Source organism: Andrographis paniculata, unplaced genomic scaffold, assembly GCF_009805555.1.
Source record: "Andrographis paniculata isolate CXL003 unplaced genomic scaffold, ASM980555v1 Contig89END, whole genome shotgun sequence".
Classification (NCBI taxonomy): Eukaryota; Viridiplantae; Streptophyta; class Magnoliopsida; order Lamiales; family Acanthaceae; genus Andrographis; species Andrographis paniculata.
Genome location: NW_026137627.1, coordinates 1,097,149 through 1,113,331, shown reverse-complemented (window position 1 = coordinate 1,113,331; position 16,183 = coordinate 1,097,149). Strand labels below are relative to the sequence as shown.

Below are 16,183 nucleotides of genomic sequence, written 5' to 3'. Positions count from 1 at the left end.
TCAGCTTGTATCTGCAAGAGTAGGTACTCAACCTTCTCTCCTTTCTAGTTTAATGAATGCAGATATCTATATATATATATATATACACACATCTGTGGAGTGGCTTCTCTCTGTTTTATTGAATCTTTTGAACCATTCATCATTTTGGTGCAGTAATTGAATGGACTCTGTTAATGTATTATATATTGATCTATGCTTCTTTATCCGTACAATAATATGTTGAACTTTCGACTTACAAATGTGCAAGATCCTTAAATGCATCGAATGTTAATGGAAGAATCTAGTGAGTTAGCTACAATTCTGTTTACACTGTGATTGTTAGACTGTGTAATTAGATCCCCGATTCATTTTTGCCCTTATGAATCCTTTATTAGTAGAAATTTAGCAGGGCCTCCCCGGGCAGTGCATCCGGTAGCAACTGTTCGAATCCAGCCCTCAAACTCGGACAACTAATGCTCTTCTTGATCCGTTGATGATTGATGGACTCGACTTGAGCCAAAAATACGCTGTAAACCGGTCTGTGATCTGAAAACCTCGATTCCCCTCGAACATATGACAGTTGGCGTAGGCCTTGTCCACACCATAATATGCGGTCGCACCTTTATTCAAGAGGATCGATATAAAGGATCCAAGCAAATGTGTTAAGAATATCTGTTTAGCATTTATATATGATCTTTGTTTATGTCTGAATTCTGATTACCATGCTGGTGTTCTTCGTTTCTCTTTAGGACATGTGTTCTCCCCGGCATACCTGTCTGAATTATTCGAGTACTTGTAAGTCGGAGGAAAGTATATGATGCCCTCGCTCCATCCAGGGAACACTCGCCCGTGCCTCTGCTCGACTCTAAGCTGTTTAAAGGGAGACAACAGAGTTGGTTAGATCAAAACATCGGTACGATGATTCTTTTTTCTGAAATGCTGAGGATGTTCTTACTTCTTCTTACCTGGTCATTTTCCAGCAAGGCTTTCCAGTTGCGCATATCGACAAGCACTTTTGCACATCGATACGACAGAGCAATCCGATAGTTCAAGTCGCCGAGCCAAATTATCCGACTGGGAGGAGAAACAGGTACAATATACAGTTTAGATTTTATGTTCCTTACAACCTCAAATTATGCTACTAAAAGAGACATTTAAGGAACTACTTACTCGTGATCAAGAATCGTCGTGCAGCTATGATACCCTGTCCCGACAACAACCTGCGAGAACCTCGTCTTCCTCAAAATCTCCATAACATCGGCGTTCCTTCTCAGCTCATCACCGTCTTTCTCTCCCGACGATAAGTGGCTGCAGACGAAGCAAAAGCTCGTTCGGTGCAGAGACATGCTCATCGAAATTGCGCCCTGGAGATTCAATGTAAGAATTCTAAAACACCTGTCTCTTATCTGTCGAAACATTACATTCTACGCCTATCTATCGAACCTCACCTTGTTTCCGAGATATCCCATCAGCCCTCTGCCGACACTTGAAACCTTAACATTTCGAACACTATCTCTTAGGCTGCTTCTTACCCATACTGTAAGAAATATCCCCACCATTTGCTTGCTTGCAACCAAGCAATACCTCGACCCCTCCGAAACCGGGCCATGTGACAAACCACATGGCCCGTTTTCATCATCAGACGAGCCATCCGACGTGCACTTGAACTTCGAGGAACCCATTTCTGCATGGGAGCCTTCAAAGTCATCCTTAAGACTATTAAGAGTTTTTCGAATTAGCGCCACCCATTTCCCCGCCGGGACGCTGTCTTCGGCGCCCAAAACATTCCCGGCGTTAAGTGGCACTATTTCTTGAAACCTTAAAAATATCGAATGGATCAAGCCGGGGATGAATTAAGAAAAGCGCGACGAATGTAATAGTAGTCGACGCTAGCTCACCCTAGAACGTAGAGATCGGAAGAAGGTGAAGTGTGTAGCCATTCTTCTAGATCCGAATGGCTCCGGGGAGATCTCCCGGCGACATTCCATGTTGCTGCAAATATCCTTTTTCCGATAAACGGAAATGATAAAAATAGACACAAACAACAAATATGTTGTTTACTTTATTACATAGTCTGTCATGATTTTCAATAAAAATATATTATTTCAAATAGTGACCTGTAGTCGCTAATATTTGTGGTCTGGGAGGCATCGAGATCGATCTTGCTTCTTCGGATACGGTCAGAATGTCGTGCTGTCGAATAACGAACCAAGAATTGTGTAAAAAAAAAGAAAGAAAAGAAACTCCTTTTTTAATATGAAAGTTATTGAAGAAACTCAATTGTTGCATTTCATCAATTAGTACAACCTCTAGAGGTGATGTTGTTATCCTCATAATGAAATTCTTCTTCCTCCGTAGTGGAATTGGTGTTGAGCCACTTCTTCTTTAGAGTCTTGGGCCATGAAAACTTGATCAAGAAACAGAAGAATAAGGCCCCCATTGATGCAAAAATCATTTGATTTATAGTTAAGTAATTGAAAACCACACCTTGTTCTTCATTAACCTTCTTGATCTTGGAGAATCAGGACAATGCACAGCATTAAGACAGTTTGTGTAGAGACACAAACATGACCCTATATATATATATATATATTAGGGTTTTGGAAATGAATTCTTGAATATCGAAATTTGTTGTGGGTCAAAGCAAGGCAGGATGTCCTGATTCAAGGGGTACTGTTTGGAATCAAGTCTATCTGTAAATATTCTTTTATGGATATTCATGGATTCTTGCAACCCTTTTTGTTATTGGAGAATCCTTCATTCAAGAAAAGCACTCTGGTATTATAATCAGTACATTTTTGTGGTGGCAACCTCCAGGTTGCCCTGCCCTGTCCTCCCCAAATCAATTATTGAATAAAGTGATTTCTTGTTTTGAAGCTGTCTAGGGTTTGGGATTTTCTCAAGAATATGTTTCTTCTCATTTCTTTCTTCTTCTTCTTTCTTTCTTTTTTTTTTTTTTTTTTTTTTTTTTTATTTATTACTGTAGTCATATCCGAAAGTGTGCATTAGATAAATTTTTTGTTGAATTTACCAAACTTAATATTCTATAAAGTAAGCTCGACAGATAAATTATGCTAGGCGAAATTATGCTAGGCGAACCGATTTAAACCCATGACTTTCGATCATACGTCTAGCCACAATACCACAGGTCATTCCTGGCGGAAGACGATATGTGCTTTTTTTATTAGAGATTGTATTGGGTTGAATTTGGAATGGATTTTGTAAATTCAAAACTTGCCACCGTCCTATTTTGAATTTGTTGGGTTCAAGCGCCAACTTGAAAGCCCATTTTGTTTGGTAAAATATATATATAGATAGATTTTTCTCTCTCTGTTTTTAAAAGTGTGTGTTTGTTTGGGAATTTAGATTTTAAGGTGGGATTTGAATGGTAAAAATTTTGAATTTAAATAGTTGTACGATTTAATCTTTTGGAGAGAAAAAAATACGATGAAATAGCGTATTTAAAATCCAATTCCCAAACAAACACACCCTAAGTTTAAGAACATTAGTGATATATTTTTAATCGATATCGGTATAGTGAAAAATCGTGATTTGCAATATAAAAAACAATAAAGATAGTAAAAGTCACAGACTATAAATATTCATAGAATCATAAATTTAAATAACATTATAAAAGTATATAATATTAAAATTATTAATCTATATGAATTCGGAATGGGACCGGTTTAGAAGAGTTGTGTTTTTTTATACTTAAACCTATATAATTAATAAAAAAAATTAATAGATCAAAATTGATAATGGTAATATTAAAAAATAATAATAATTTTTTTCTTAATAATAATAATTTATAATAACATGTTTTATGACCCGGACCCTAACTAAGATCGGGACCCATTCCGGGTCCCATGGAAAGGCGGTTATTTTAGAGATATCCGACGTCGTTTTGGGTTTCTGAGAGGAGCTGTGGATTGGAGTACCGCGTCGGAGAGAAACCCTAATTTTGTGCACAATGAAGAGGGGATTGAGATGGAGCGACAGGGAAGACGACGACGATACGTCGTCGGATTCTTCGACTCTGGACACGGATTCGGAGGAGAATAATGGAGCTTCGAAATCGAAGAAGAGTTCGTCCTCGAAGCTCAGTAAATCCTCGCAAGGTATTATTCACCTGAAATTACTCGAATTTGTGGTTTCTAATTTCAACATCTTTGTCGTGTTCTTACGCGTTGTAGTTTTTTTCGTTTTGATTTCTTCAATTAGGATTGAGATGCGTATTAGTCGGTACTTGCTGTTCGGAAACACCATTGAAGGCTCGGAAAATCTGCTATTGTTGTTGATTATTCCTTTCTATTACGCAATCTTACAGAAACCGTCCTGATTGATCTTTGTCCTTAATTGCTGATCAACCTGGAATTGGAATTGGAATGAACTCGCTCAATTTTAAAAAAATAAAAATGAAAAAACGATAACTTCTATTTTGCTTCTGATCAATCAAATTTAGCTAGAACTGATCAACCTGGAATTGGAATCAGCTTGCTTAATTTTTCACAAAAATAAAAATGAACAATTCATCACTTGTATGTTGCTTCTGTGATTGCCTCTGATATTCAATTTTAGCTAGAACTAATCAACCTGGAATTGGAATTGGAATTGGAATGAACTTGTTCAATTTTTCAAAAAATAAAAAGAAGAAATCGATCACTTTGTATGTTGCTACTGTGATTGCTTCTGATCAATCAAGTTTGGCTAGATCTGATCAACCTGGAATGGAATGAACTTGCTCAAAATTTCAAAAACTAAAAACGATCAGATCACTTGTATGCTGCTTCTGTTAATGCAGTTGAATCTTCAAAGAAACAAAAAGGGATAGACTTTGATGCATTGAGCCGGCACGGATACAAAGGCGGGCTGTCGGTCCTAAAAGTGCCGGCTCCAAAGGAGCCGGAGCACGAGCAGGACTGGACATGGTCGACAGGGCAAGAAACAAGGTCAAAAGAATCTGAAGAATCATTCCAAGATCGACAGAAAACAAGAGCTGCGCTTGCAGACGGGGAGCAGCTCGAACACGTTCTAACTCGCAAGGACAAGAGGAATCTCTCGTTCCAGCAGAAGGAGAAGAGGAAACGGGAGCTCGGCCAAGCCAGTCGAGGCAAGAATTACGTCGAAGAAGAGAAGCGATTGCTTAGAGACAGTGGGATCTACTCTGGCTTTGATTCTTGATCTTCCATTGCAGATAAGAAACTTTTGCTTTCCCTCTAGTATGATCTTTTCTTTTTATTTGCTCCAATCTTTTAATTGAGTTTGGTGTGTCTACAAGTGCAAGGGATATGTTACTGTGTTGATTGCGAGCTTAATTGAAGTTATATGCTGACAGTTTATGCTTATAAGATGTGCTTTATGAACATATGTTATTTCACCCCTAATTATTTGAACAATTGTCATATACTCCTCCTCTTATTTGAACAAACTATTTATTTTTACATTTTGGTCGGTTCCATAATAAAGTATTAATTTTTTTTATATAATTGTATTTTCTACCGAACTTTACAAATATCATTTCAATTTATAATATATTACACAAATATTATTATTTTTATATCATACAATATTAATAAAATTAATTTAGCATTTTTACATTTATTTTTACTATATTTAAATATAATACTAATATTTCTACAATTCCGTGAAAAAAAAAAAAAAACCAAATTGATAGATGGATATAGGAGTAATATCAATTTATGCACTTTATATCGTTTTTGAAATTTTGAAAGTTTGAAAAAATAAAAAATTAATATTTGATTTAATGTTTTGTGAAAAAAATATATATTTGAAGTGATTTTTTTAAAAAATGAATAATGCAAAATAAGTGAAAATATATTAGGTAAAAAGAGCCTAAAATTCAGGTAGGTAACAACAAGTGGTAAATGTGAATTAGATTCTAAAAAACTACTATAATAATCTGAAAATCAGGTTTAAATTGCAGTTTTTTTTTGTTTGTAATTTTAAATTAATTTGTTTAATAATATTTTATAAAAAAATAATAATAATAAAATATTTTTATTAAAAACTGCGTGTAATAAATAGTATAAAAAGAACTTTGTCTTTCAGACATTAAACATTTTGTATCTCTTTAGCTGCTGCTGCTGCTGCTCACAAACTTTCTGAAACTCATTGCCAAGTCCAAACCAAACGACCGACAATGTCAGTGGCTGCCGTGCGGGGAGAGGGCCCGACGAATTCCGCGGATCGTGTCGGGAGTCGTCCGGCAGCAGCCTCCGATCAGCGAGGCCCCTACTTCGCGCCACTTGGTTACATAGGAGACGAAGCTTTTGTCCGAAACCCCAGTGTTTTGCTGCAGCTCGAAACGAAACGGAAGGTTATGTAAGAGATCAGACAAAGAAGAAATCGACGAGGTGCTGTAAGAATTAGCTTTACCACCCACTCCTTCCGGTCGGGGTCGTAGCTCTCGCCGCTGTTCGGGTAAATGAGTATCGGCTTATTCGTCACCTGTGGCAAAATCGAAACAACAAACAAACGGTATTTCAATTATCAGTGATTGTTCGTGGGGATGGCAATATGTCGGGTATGGATCGGACCCAAGACCCGAATTGGACCCGATCATACCCGGACCCGACCCGAACAATACCCGATGGACCCAACAGATCCAAAAAAATATTTTACAATTTTCAAATTTTAATTTAAAATTGGACTCGAACCCGATATATATTAAAATTTATATATATCATTTTGAAAATATTATAATAAAATAATAAATAAATAAATAAATAATATAACATAATTTTAATATAATTTATTGCAACATTAATTATTATATCAAAAAGTAATTCAAATTTTTTTAAAGAAAATGCAAAAATACTTTCAGTCCGGATCCAAGTAGGATCCACCTTGGACCCGAGTCCCGGACCCGGACACAATAAGGGAACACAATACCCAACCCGGATCCGGATCCGATATCCGAATAATTGGATCCAAACTCAGATAAATGGGTAGGGTCCAAGTCGAATCTCGGGTCTACCCAGATCCATTGTCATCTCTAATGGTTCATTCTTCGATAGATCGGTGGGAGTGTTGAGTGAATTTTTACCTTCTTGATCGATAAAATGAGGTCGCGGATGAATCGGGGCGGGGTGCAGTTGATCCCGACGGCAACGATCTTCTTGGACGTCTCGGCAACGGCAACGCACTCCGACAAAGAATCACCGCTGACGACATGGACTCCGTCCTTGGAATTGAACGAAAGCCACGCCGGAATATTTATGTCTTCTTCTTCTTCAATTAGCTCTGCAAATGCCTAGCGAACGAACACAAGAGCTATGTTTTTTATTCCGGTTACGACAACTTAGGATGCCATGTAAGGAAGTCCATACCTGAGCCTCGAGCTTATTCGGTACTGTCTCGAACGCTATTATATCGGGGCCAGAATCGGCGAGAACCTTGACCCTCCTTCGATGGAAGCTCTTCAAGAACTCAAGATCGACGTGCTCGCCGTAATCACCGCTGTAAGAACCGAAAAATTGTCGGAAACTAGCCCGAAAGTTGATTTACTTCTTTCATAGAACAAAAATTCGATCCCAAACCTATGTTTCTTTCGTCTTAAGTCAAAGTACTATTCTTTTGTCCAAGTCAAAAGTATTTCTCTTCCTATTTCAATAAAATAAATCATACACTATTACTTAAATGTAATTTATATATAAATTAAATTAAATGACAAAAATGTTAAAATCTGTTACATACTAACACATGCAAAACATCTCCATCTGTAAGTATGAACTTACAGCACATGCTTTTACTTAGCACCATCGTGTTAAATAAAAGCACGCGTTGTTTGTTTGTTTTGTATACATTGATATGAACAAATTAGCATTATGCAGATTTGCTCGAAATCAGCATTGCTCCAAAGTAGACATTTATTTTTTACTCGAACTTTAAAAATGTATCTTAATTACCCACAATTACAATGGGTAATTAAATTGTGGGTAATTAAAAGTAGTGTAAAGACAAATTTGATCTTTTTTTTTTATGTAAAAATAATGATGTGATCGTAAAATAAATATATTTGTAAAAAAAATAAAAAAATGAAGTATTTAATAAAATTATTACTTTGTAATTGAATAACTCAAAATAAAAATATGTATATTTTTTGGCTGGACGGAGTTAGTATAATATAACATCGAATGAACAATTGACCTGTATTCGGAGCCGTCAGCCAGGTAAGCGCCGTAACTGCCCACCGACGCCGCGACCAATATCGGGCGTTCTTCAAGAATCCTCTCGTCCGGAGGCTGATCGTTCGACGCTTCACGGCATCTCGCGTAGTAAAGTTCCCGCGCCTCGATCGCAATCTGGACGCTCTTTCGGAGCAACCCCTCACCTTCTTCGAGAGAATAGCCTTTGCTCTCGAACCCCTGTAGCGTCGCCTGAAAAAAAAATGGAAACGACAAAAAAAATTGGATTTGCCCTTTTGCAACATCAGATCAGACAGGACTACCTTGGCCGTATCGAAAGATTATAAGCACCTGATACGAGGCTGTAATGATTATATCCGCGCCAGCTTCGAGATAATCCAGGTGCACCTGATCAACAAAGATAGACGAGACATAACTCCTCGTTTGAACATAAAACGAGCGTTATTATGCCCGAGGACTCGACAAACATGCTTCGAGAACTTATGTGTAATAAGTTCTTGTAGCTAATGATGCAATAAATTGCTGTAAACATCAAATGAATCTATCAAATTCATCGATTTTAAATACACATTATAACAAGCCGTTTCAAGTACATCTCATTGCGGCAATTTCTAGCTCCGGCAAGTTTTCGAACAACATGTATAAAGACATATTATAACATTGTTAGTCACAAGACATAAGAATTCATGAGTGACCAAGATCAAAAGCTGTGGTTTGTTTACTTTCATGTAAGAAACAAACCATCGTTCTCAATAAAAATACGCAAACATTTAATCGAGCCTACCTACAAAAATTCCTAAACACCAAATGACATTGTTATAAAATATCACATCAAAATATTATTTAAACAAAATCTTATCTGGGGAGGTGTTTGTTTTGTATTTTTAGTTTGAAAGACAATTTTTTTTATAGGCAATTGTGTAGATATTTAAAAAATAAGGAGCGTTTTGAAAAAGAAACAAACCCCAAATCTTTTTTTAATTAATTTTAAACCCCCCCAATCAAACAAAATAAACAAAGGTTTAGGGTTACTTGCACTCAATATTAAAAAAATCCTTAATCGGAGAGATCACATGACATCTGAAGCAATCAATCTGAGGATTCGATTCAGGACAACAATGAATTAATTAAGGATTGAAGAATCAAACAGAATCAAAGCTAAGCTTAGAAATGAAATGAAGAATGAAATTTTGCATACATCGCGGATTAGGTGAGGGGAAGTGACGAGACACTTGGCGCTCCAGAGAGGATCGTTGAGATCGGCGCCGTGGCGTTCCAGCTCCGTCGCGAGTCCGCCGTCGATCACCGCCGCGCCGCCGCCGCATTGGCGGAGGAAATCGGACATGGCGCTCTCCAGACGCCCCATTATTCTATTTATTTCTTCTTCTTTTTTTTTTTCTCTTCCTGAAAAACAAAATTAAATTAAAATAAATAAATCAAAAAGAGGTAAGATTGGAGAGACTGCTGCTCTTTCACTCTCGATTGCTGTAATAAGATCGATTATGCATTATAGCTGTCTTTTTATTATTCTTCTCGATAAACCTAAGACTACACGAAATAAAAGAAGGGGAAGTGATGAAGATGATGATGAGATTTAGGGTTAATTTATCTTATCTGGTTTTGTTATAAATAATTAATTAATTGGGGAATTTTCTTAATTATTTATTTATTTATTTATTAAAATTTTAATAAGAAACATCTGTGAGTGGCGACCTTATCGTCCCTATCTACCGGTCGGTCTAGAAAAGTTAAGTCTATTAATAGGTGAGTGAGTCTTGTGTTTTTGTTTGGGGTTTTGTATTTTGTTTGAAAATTAAATAGTAAAAAATTTGAATTAAAATATTTGTATAATATTATGCTCTCTTTATCCAATCAAAATGTTATTATTTTTTATTTTTTTTATATTTATTTAACATAATAAATATTTTTTTGATTTACGTAAATATTATTAATCTTTTATTATACAATACTAACAAAGTTAATTTTATCTTTTTCACTATAATTCAATATAATATCGTTAATATTTTTATTTTTTTCATTACAATCCAATATAATACTAATATTAAAAAAATTACGTGCAAAAATAAACGATAACCTTTCTACTAGACAGAAAGAGTATAATTGATATTGATTAGATGTTTAATGTAAAATTGATTTTTAATATAATATAAAAAAATAAATATTAATATTAATTTGATATTTTAAAAAAAAAATTGATGAATAATAAATTTTTAAAAAAATACTCCCTCCGTCCCAGAAGAGATGTCTGGTTGGAAGGTGAATATAAAGTATAATGTAAGAGACTAAAATACCTTCATTTTTTTGAATATTTTTAAAAATATATTAGAGTAATAATTAGGGGTAGTTTGAAAAAATATAAATAATTTTATTATAAAGTAAAGACTATATCTACTAAATAAAAAAATATGACAATTATTTTAGAACAAACAGAAAAATAAGATAATTCTTTTTTAACCACATGTTTGATTTAAAGAGATAAATACAAATTAAAAGGTCATATATAACCCATTTAGTGCTTGAAATAAGATTTTGTTTTATTTGTTTATTTTTAAAATTGATGTTGTATAAAAATATATTTAATATTCTCTTTGTCTCACGGCTAATTTGTCCATTTTAATTGGAGCGCCGAGTTTTAAATATTATATAATTAATAAATAATTAAAAAAATTATTAGTAAAAATAATTATAAATTAAAATTAAAATAATTAACTAATTTAATTAAAATAAAAATTATGAATTATAAAATTTAAAATGTGATTAAACTATATAATTATATTTTAAAAAAATATATGGACAGACATATATGGAAATACTTGATAAATTAAGTGTGACGAATGGAGTATAATATTATATAAAGTGTTTGTTTTGAAGTTTGAATTTTAATGTTGAATTTGAATAGTAAATTTTTTAATGATAATAGTTGTATAATATTATATAAATAAGTATTATTATGATATTTTATTTTTAGTATAATAAATAAAATAAAAATATATATTTGATTTAAGATTTTCAAAATAAATAATAATAATAAATTGTAAAAGTTTTGTGAAGTTTTATACAAAAACACATACTATTGTACTCTATAAAATTATTCAATGTTCTATAAAAGAATCCTATATATAATAGTAATATATATTGTATTGATATTCTTATATTGTAGTATTTGTAGTATATTGATATAAACGATGTGATATTTGAGGATTCTAGTCGCGCAATAATTAGAATTCTAGATTTTGTTTGATTGTATTTTGAAATTGATTTGAATTTTATTTAAATTGTATTTTGATACTCCCTTCTACCCAAAAAGAAATATCCATTTGTTTTTTCGCACATTTTAGAAATATTAGTATTATATTGAGATATAGTAGGAATAAAGTTAAAATAACTAAAATAACCTTATTAATATATGTGATATAAAGATAATGATATTTGTGTAATATATTGTAAATTGTAAGGGTATTTGTAATGTTAGGTAGATAGTACAGTTACTAAAAAAGGAAATGAATATTTTGTTATGGGATGGACTAAAAGACATTTTATTATTGGACGGAGGGAGTATAATTTTTTGGAAAAAAATAATAATTTATTTTTATTAAAATCCGTGCATAATAATAGTGTTTTGATCTAAAATATTAAAAGAATAAATAGTTTTTGAAAAAAATATTATATCAAATATAAAAAAAAATTCAAAATATTACACGTGAAAAGTAAATAAGATCCTTAAAGCCGAACATATGAAAAATTTAAATTATCAGATTTTTCCAAAATTCTTTGTCTAATATTTTAGTTTTATATTATTTCCATCACGTGATATATAACATTTCTCTCTTTTTTATCTATCTTATAGTTTGTTTTTTTTTTCATATTTAGTAAATTTATTTATCTTAAATATAAATCAAAGTTAATTAAATTTATAATCTATAGTACTATGATTCACTCCAAACCTATTTATTTCTATCTCTTTTTAATAAATAAATATTTTTATCTATACAATATTAAAACTCCTCATTTTTTATTAAAATTGGTTTTAAATTAATTAGAAATAAATAATTTTTGTTATTTATTTGTATTATATAAACATTTATTATCTATAAAATAATATTTATAATTGCATATATTTTATTGAGATATAATGTTAAAAATATATAAAATATTAATAAAACTATTTATATAAAAATAATAAATTAATATTATAATTTATGATTAATAATTTACTAATATACATTAGTTAAAATATTGTGTCTCTAACCAAAATGGTCTATCTAATCCACTACGGACCAGAGTATTTTTAACAATAAAAAATATATTTATTATATCAAATTTGTTACTTTTTATATTAAATTATTTTTGTGTTAATTACATATGTAAATATATGTTTTTTTATTTGTATTTTATTTTTTACAAAATTATAAAAGTATATTTTAGTAAAAATATACAAAATACCCGTACGATGAAACAAAAAGACCCAATATTTTTCTATTAAAATACAAGAAGTGCTAGGCAATTTACCCAAAATTATAATCATATTTAATGTATTTTGTTAAAATAAATTTTTTCCATGACTTAATTATATAATTTAAATTTATTTTAATTGTATGGAGTATTATTATAAATAAATACTTCATCCGTTACAATACAATAATCTTGTTTACCATTTTTGTTCGTCCAAAAATAATAGTTTTATTTTCATAAATAACAATATCACCATAAAATTATTCATATTTTTTTATTTTTATTACACAATTGCCACTATTTTTTATACTAATACACTCACAAAGATAAAAAAAATCTTTTATTCATATTTTTTACCAACTACCAATATAATATCAATATTCCTTAAATCTCGTGCTCAACTCAATTAATACTATAGTTCTGGGATAGAGGTAGTATTATTCAACCAAATTTCCAACCAAAAATTCAACTATCGACCAAATACACCTTTAAATAGATAGATAGATACAATATAGAGTTAAGAGTTGGTGTGGCATAACAGACAAAAATTTAAAATAAAACAATCTATAATATGTGTAAGAATATATTTTAAAAGTTAATAAATATTATCTTAGCATTATCTGTCTGTGTTTGTGTCTATCTCTGTCAGAAGGAATCCAATTCAAAAACTTGTTCATATTCCATAACTGATATGAACTTAGTGCGAGAATGAGGATAGATTCCTTGAAATAATTATCCGAGTAATCAACTGATGGGTCAAGTGGGTGATCATTAGTTTTTTTGGTCGTGTTCGTATTGGGTTCAATGGGGATAATAAAAAAATTGTCAATTCAAATCCGAAATTTGACCTGAAACCCTAGATTCGAACACGACACGAATTATTTCAGGTCAGGTTCAGGTTGACCTGAATTAGTTTCAGGTCACCCGAAACCCGAACAAACCTCATACGAATCCGATACGAAATAGACCCGAAAATTTAGAAAAAAATTAAAGTGACCTAAAAAATACTATTTTTATTTTAATTTTTATATTATTTTATATTTAAAATAATATAAATATTATAAATTAAAATAATAATAATAAAAATTTCAGGTCAACCTAAAACACGAAACACAAAACCTAACTTGATTTTTATATTTCAGGTTATCAGGTCAACCCGAAACACGACAAGAATTTTTTTCGTTTCAGGTTCGGGTCGATCCGATTTTTTTCAAATCCGAAATGCTCAAACCCGAACCTGAAAAATTTTAGGTCGAACGGATTCGATTTTTCGGGTCGAGTTTACTTTTGACACCCCCTAAGTGGAGCCGCCGATCCTTGCCTGCCTTTTGATCTTAGCCGCTCCTTAGCCCCTCTTTTATCTACAAGTGTATTAATTTGAAATTTTATTAAATTTAAAAGTTTTATGAATTTATGTAATTTTAAAAAATTCATAGAGTTTATGAATAGTCTGATAGATTTTATACTGTCTTTTTATTTTTTTATTTTGGTCTATTCTATAATAAAATATTCAAATTTTTTTTTAGTAATTGCATTATTTATCTAACATTATAAATATCATTTCAATTTACAATATATTACATAAATGTCATTACATTTATATCATACAATACTAATAAGGTTAATTTAGTTTTTTTTACTTTTATTTATATTTTATTATAATATAATACTAATATTTATAAAACTCTGTGCAAAAAAACAAATGAATATATAAATATAGAACAAGGAGAGTATATGATTTAAATAACTTTTTATAGATTTAATTAGATTGTTTATATATTTATATGAATTTCATATGATTATAGAATAAGTTTTTATTAATTTATATAATTGGTGTAAATTTATATAAAATACATTAAATATAAAAAGTGTAATAGTTAAAAAATATATATTAATGTTGTATAGTAATTGTAGTATAATACTATTTTTATGTATGTGTATATATATTATTAATTTAATAAGTTTGATATGAAATGACAATGAGATAAATAGATACGGAGACGACTTAGGTTCAAATTTTCTCCATATATTTTTTGATAAGATTTATTTGGTTTTTTTTTCTTTTTTTGTTAATACAAAAAAAGAAGAATTAATTCATAATTTTAATTAAAAACATTTTTTTAAAAGCAAATTGCTAATATTTTTTTTTATTATATTTTAGGTTTTGAAATTATTATTATTTTGTTAAAATATTAATGATATTATTAATAAATATTATCATAATATTTATCGCATCTAATAATACTAATAGTATATTTTAAAAAAAATTCATAGAAATATGTCCTGAAATATTTCACACTGTATCAATTATTTGTAATTTTCAACAAAAATCAAACAAAATTCAATTTTAAAGTGCATGGATTTTTAATATTTTCATATTTTAAAAAGATTTTTTAAAGTTTAATTAAATATTTCTACATTTTAAAAAAGTCTTAAATATTTGTATTAAGGGTGTGTTTGTTTGGGGGTTTGGATTTTGGATTGGGATTTGAATAGTAAAAATTTTGAATTTGAATAGTTGTATGATGTGATATAAATAGGGTTTGATGTGATATTTTGAATGTAAAATTGATTTTTAGTATAATATAAAAAATAAAAAATAGGTGTTTGATTTGATGTTTTTGGGGGGAAAAAATTGGATGAATAGTAGAAATCCTTCAAAATCCTTCAAACAAACACACCCTAAATATCTTCATATATATATATATATATTATTTTAAAAATTTGAATTGAATACACTAAATTATAAATTATAAGTGTTTAATAGAATGCTATACATCATGATTAAATATACTCCCTTAAAGTAGGCCCAATATCATATGGAGGTCCTTTTATAAAGCCTAACAAGATATGGATCGATATTGCAGGCCCAATTTTCTTTTTGAAATATATTTCCCCTTCTCTTCTCCCATATATTATTATTATTATTATTATTATTTTTAGAAAGACATATATTTATTATTTATACGTTAAGAAGTAAACGGTGTGTTTAGCTAATAGTAAAATTTTGAATTGAAATAATTTTTTGATATAATATAAATATGTATTGACGTAATATTTTGAATGTAAAATCAAATTTTAGTATAATAAAATAAATAAAAATTGGGTATTTGATTTGATATTTTTGGAGAGAAAAGAAAATTGAAATAGTAAAATCAATTAGTAAAATTTTACGAGTAAACACTCTTATAGAACTTTTTTTCATTACATTTCAATTGGCTCATTTTTATTTTTATTTTTATAATTTTTTCTATATATGTTTTTTAATTAGTAAGTTTTGGTTAAACGCATCATATGTTTTTTTGAAGTTTATATTTTTTTAAAAATTTTTTTTTAAAAATTTTAAATTTTTTACTTCTTATTAGAATAGTAATTTAGATCGGTTCGATTTCAGCATGCTGATCAATAATTTAGTGTGCCGATCAAAAATTCAAATAAGATATTATTTACATTAATATAATATAAATACAATACAATAACAAATAGAATACTATAATATAATCGTATATAACACATCATATTCTCTTATGAAACACATAATCTCGCAGTATATTTTTCAAATA

General features: G+C 30.3%; 2 protein-coding genes and 1 pseudogene across 2 annotated transcripts; 1 reads left to right on the top strand and 2 right to left on the bottom strand.

Moving 5' to 3' along the window:
• Positions 1-370: 370 nt before the first annotated feature.
• LOC127242949 (type I inositol polyphosphate 5-phosphatase 4-like) lies at positions 371-2,638 on the bottom strand (annotated as a pseudogene).
• Positions 2,639-3,884: 1,246 nt separating this feature from the next.
• LOC127242951 (uncharacterized) lies at positions 3,885-5,363 on the top strand. Its single transcript, XM_051262729.1, has 2 exons — positions 3,885-4,097; positions 4,781-5,363. The coding sequence occupies exons 1-2, from the start codon at positions 3,950-3,952 to the stop codon at positions 5,158-5,160; spliced, it is 528 nt and encodes a 175-aa protein (XP_051118686.1). The 5' UTR covers positions 3,885-3,949; the 3' UTR covers positions 5,161-5,363.
• A 631-nt stretch (positions 5,364-5,994) lies between these two features.
• Positions 5,995-9,816, bottom strand: LOC127242950 (homocysteine S-methyltransferase 2-like). The gene is made up of 7 exons (XM_051262728.1): positions 9,346-9,816; positions 8,478-8,534; positions 8,149-8,378; positions 7,329-7,458; positions 7,046-7,252; positions 6,376-6,447; positions 5,995-6,292 (listed from the first exon to the last, which is right to left on the bottom strand). The coding sequence occupies exons 1-7, from the start codon at positions 9,511-9,513 to the stop codon at positions 6,143-6,145; spliced, it is 1,014 nt and encodes a 337-aa protein (XP_051118685.1). The 5' UTR covers positions 9,514-9,816; the 3' UTR covers positions 5,995-6,142.
• Between the last annotated feature and the right edge of the window lie 6,367 nt (positions 9,817-16,183).